The 3,309-nt window shown below is 48.2% G+C and overlaps 1 protein-coding gene across 1 annotated transcript; it reads right to left on the bottom strand.

Moving 5' to 3' along the window:
- Positions 1-438: 438 nt before the first annotated feature.
- LACBIDRAFT_328354 (uncharacterized protein) lies at positions 439-2,480 on the bottom strand (the record flags this gene model as incomplete). Its single annotated transcript, XM_001882297.1, has 5 exons — positions 439-873; positions 1,494-1,620; positions 1,723-2,021; positions 2,242-2,375; positions 2,402-2,480. The coding sequence occupies 5 exons, from the start codon at positions 2,478-2,480 to the stop codon at positions 439-441; spliced, it is 1,074 nt and encodes a 357-aa protein (XP_001882332.1).
- Between the last annotated feature and the right edge of the window lie 829 nt (positions 2,481-3,309).

The following is a 3,309-nucleotide window of genomic DNA, read 5'->3' as shown; positions in this document are numbered from 1 at the left end:
GAGCGCGATCCTGGGGAGGGCGTGTGTCGTGATAAGTGGTGAGGATGGAACGATGATGGTGGTGGGTTTGCGGGTGGGAGTTGTGGGGAGGAAGGAGATAGGGGGTCGTACCGCATCGTGCTGTTTATTGCGGGCAGGGTGGAGTTGAATGATGGGTGTTGTTGGTATGTTTCGTGGAGGCTGCTTGGTTGACTACCCACCCCATTGGCGGTGGTGGTTGTGGAGGATGAGGAAAAGTGTGTGGGGAATGCTGATGAAGCTGTGGATGATGCGCTGGACGCGGAGACGTCGAATATGTTGTGTGTGTGGTATGCGGAGGTGGGGTTTTCGTAAGCCGTTGGGTCCTCGTATTGTTGTTGGTGCTGGTGCTGTTGCGGGTGGTGATGAGTGTGATGATGAGCGTGATGATGATGGTGGTGGCCGTTAGGCGACGATCGATCACCACCTGGGCCACCCAACAATGAGGCCATCGACAACTCGTCGTTGAACTCCACATTCGCAGCAGCCACAGACGTGGGGAACTTTCGAAAAGGATTGGGAAGGTCGAACCCATGATGTTGTTGATGCATCGTCGTCGAACCCCCCGAGGCCGTCATCGCGTGGTGGGGTTTTCATACGCCGTTGCGTTTTCATACTGCTGCTGGTGGTGGTGGTGGTGAGTGTGATGGGGGTCATTAGGCGTTGATCGATCACCGGGTCCACCAAGAGTGTAACTGTGAGCAACTCGTTGTTAAACTCCACATTCGAAGCAGCAACCACATTCACGGACGAAGGGAACTTGCAAAGGGATCGGGAAGGTCGAATGCATGATGTTGTTGATGTTGATGGGCACTCATCGTCGTCGTCGTTCCACCCCCCGAGGTCATCGTTGTGCTGAACAGATCGCCAAATGGACTGCTATTGCCTGCAGTGGTGGTGGTAGAGCTGCCGGGCGTAGAACGACGCGATTATGTAAGTGCTTGATGAACGAGACATTGTCAAGTAAGTAGCCCCCATTTCAGGATCGAGGCAAGGAAAACAACTTTGCATTATGATGTATAGTTCGAAGAAACTTCGCAAAAGGGTGAAGGCATCAAAACTATGTCCGAACTCCACTCCGTCGTTTATGAATTCCTCCTGCATGCGTGAATAACGTGCAATTTCTACTTCGTGTTGGTTGCGTATTGCCAATACCGAGGTCGGTGCCAGTGGTGGGCTCAAAACCACGATGTATGCGGCATTGGCTTTGAATGAATAATGGAGCCATGCCACTTGTACTCTGTCGCGTGCGTCACCTCCCGAACCTTGGCAAGTCAGAGGCTTTCATCACAACTCCATCCCACAGCTGAGACCTGCCATAGCACCCAACCTACACCCGTTCGTCCCTTCTGCTCTTAATTCCCATTCCTTTCCGCAGCCTTTGAAGCAGGGTTAACGATCAAGCGCCAAGTCATTCAACGTGGTCCTCCCCATCTCTCAGAGCTTGGGGAATGAACATAGAAATTCCAACTAACGACGATGTAGGGGCCTTTTTGGAAAGACGGCGACTCATTGAGAAGCTTGGGGGAAACCTCGAATCTCGGGGAAGCCCACAAAGCGGAAAAAGGGGGACACAAGCGGGCTTCCAGCTTCATTCCGCCCCTGCACATCGCCTCTCACTTTGTTTGTCTCTCCCTGTCGAAGAAGGTTGTTCCGAACCTGGTCCACGATACCCTCTCGTGGACGATGGGGACCTCGACTCACCCATTGTCCACTCCACCTTGAATCTCCCCGGAGGCTCCAAACACCGAAAGGAAGCCGTGTATCCGTGGGGTGTAAGTGGCCTTCCCAACGATCGACATCAGTCGGGAGGAAGGTGAGAATGGTGAAGAATTGCTTGGTTTCCGTACCCGAGGGAGGCAGGTGGTGGGAGACTGGGAGGCGTAGACAAGTTGCCTGTGCAGAGAAGGGTGGAATTTGAGGGAACTGCAAAATCGACTTTCATTGGCGGAGTGAGCGAATGTGGGTGTGCGAGAGAATACGTTGAGAATCAATAGAGACAGCTACGTAAACAATCGTTAGCTACCGCCGCCATAAAAAAGAATATAAACTCACTTGACGTTCTCCGTCAAGCAAACCCAAATTGACCTCCCACCATGCGATTCAAAACAAGCACTGGAACGCAATGCACTGAGCCGCCGCGCACCTCCGTCCTAGTTTGCAGCGATAACAACGGATGTTGAGACAAGGGCGAACTCGGTGCCTTCTGACCCGGACACTAACTTCGAGTGATGGCGACACTGGAAGGGCTGTTAAGGGAGACATGTAGATCGCATACGGTTTTCTGGTGTTGGGTGCTGAGGTTACCCAGCTAAATCTGCCATAAAGGCTACCCAAAAGTTTGTCAGCCGAGGATGCTATGTCTAGTGAGTACACCCCGCACCTTCATTTCCTGGAATTCTTCGCTGCTTGACGAACTTAGATGGGGAAAATGCGGAGTCCGACTGTAAAGCACCGCCCATCACAATATAAGTAGGCACCTTCAATAAGATCATATGACTCCAAAGTTCGGGGTAGGAGAGTATGACTTTTCGCCAGAGCCTACAGACGTGCGAGGAGATGACCGATGTTTTAAGCGATTGGCGAGATATGCGGTTGACGTTGAAAATGAATATGTGACTGGTGGCTACCACTTTTATGATTAATCTATGACAACTGTCCAAGAGCCATTGTGTATAATGCCACAGGTTTTATGAAAGGCATCTCATTAGGATTGCCCATCTATTTCATTCAATTTATCACTGGAATCTTTCATAAGTTATAGACAAGGATAATGAGATATCATGGGGATATTTCATTAGGCTCTTTGGCCCTTTCATTATCATTTCTGAGACTTTTCATTAGGATATTTCATTAGGCTCCTGCGCTTTTTCATTACCATTTCATAGAATTTTTATTAGGATATTTCATTAGGCTACTGCGCTTTTTCATTACCATTTCAAAAGAATTTTCATTAGGATATTTCATTAGGCTCCTGCGCTTTTTCATTACCATTTCAAAAGAATTTTCATTAGGATATTTCATTAGGCTCCTGCGCTTTTTCATTATCATTTCTTAGAATTCTCATTAGGATATTTCATTAGGCTCCTGCGCTTTTTCATTATCATTTCTTAGAATTTTCATTAGGATATTTCATTAGGCTCCTGCGCTTTTTCATTACCATTTCTTAGAATTTTCATTAGGATATTTCATTAGGCTCCTGCGCTTTTTCATTACCATTTCTTAGAATTTTCATTAGGATATTTCATTAGGCTCCTGCGCTTTTTCATTATCATTTCTTAGATTTTCATT

This window comes from Laccaria bicolor, genomic scaffold, assembly GCF_000143565.1.
Source record: "Laccaria bicolor S238N-H82 LACBIscaffold_16 genomic scaffold, whole genome shotgun sequence".
NCBI classification, from domain to species: domain Eukaryota; kingdom Fungi; phylum Basidiomycota; class Agaricomycetes; order Agaricales; family Hydnangiaceae; genus Laccaria; species Laccaria bicolor.
Note: the sequence above shows the minus strand (reverse complement) of the source record. Positions and strands in the feature narration are given on the sequence as shown.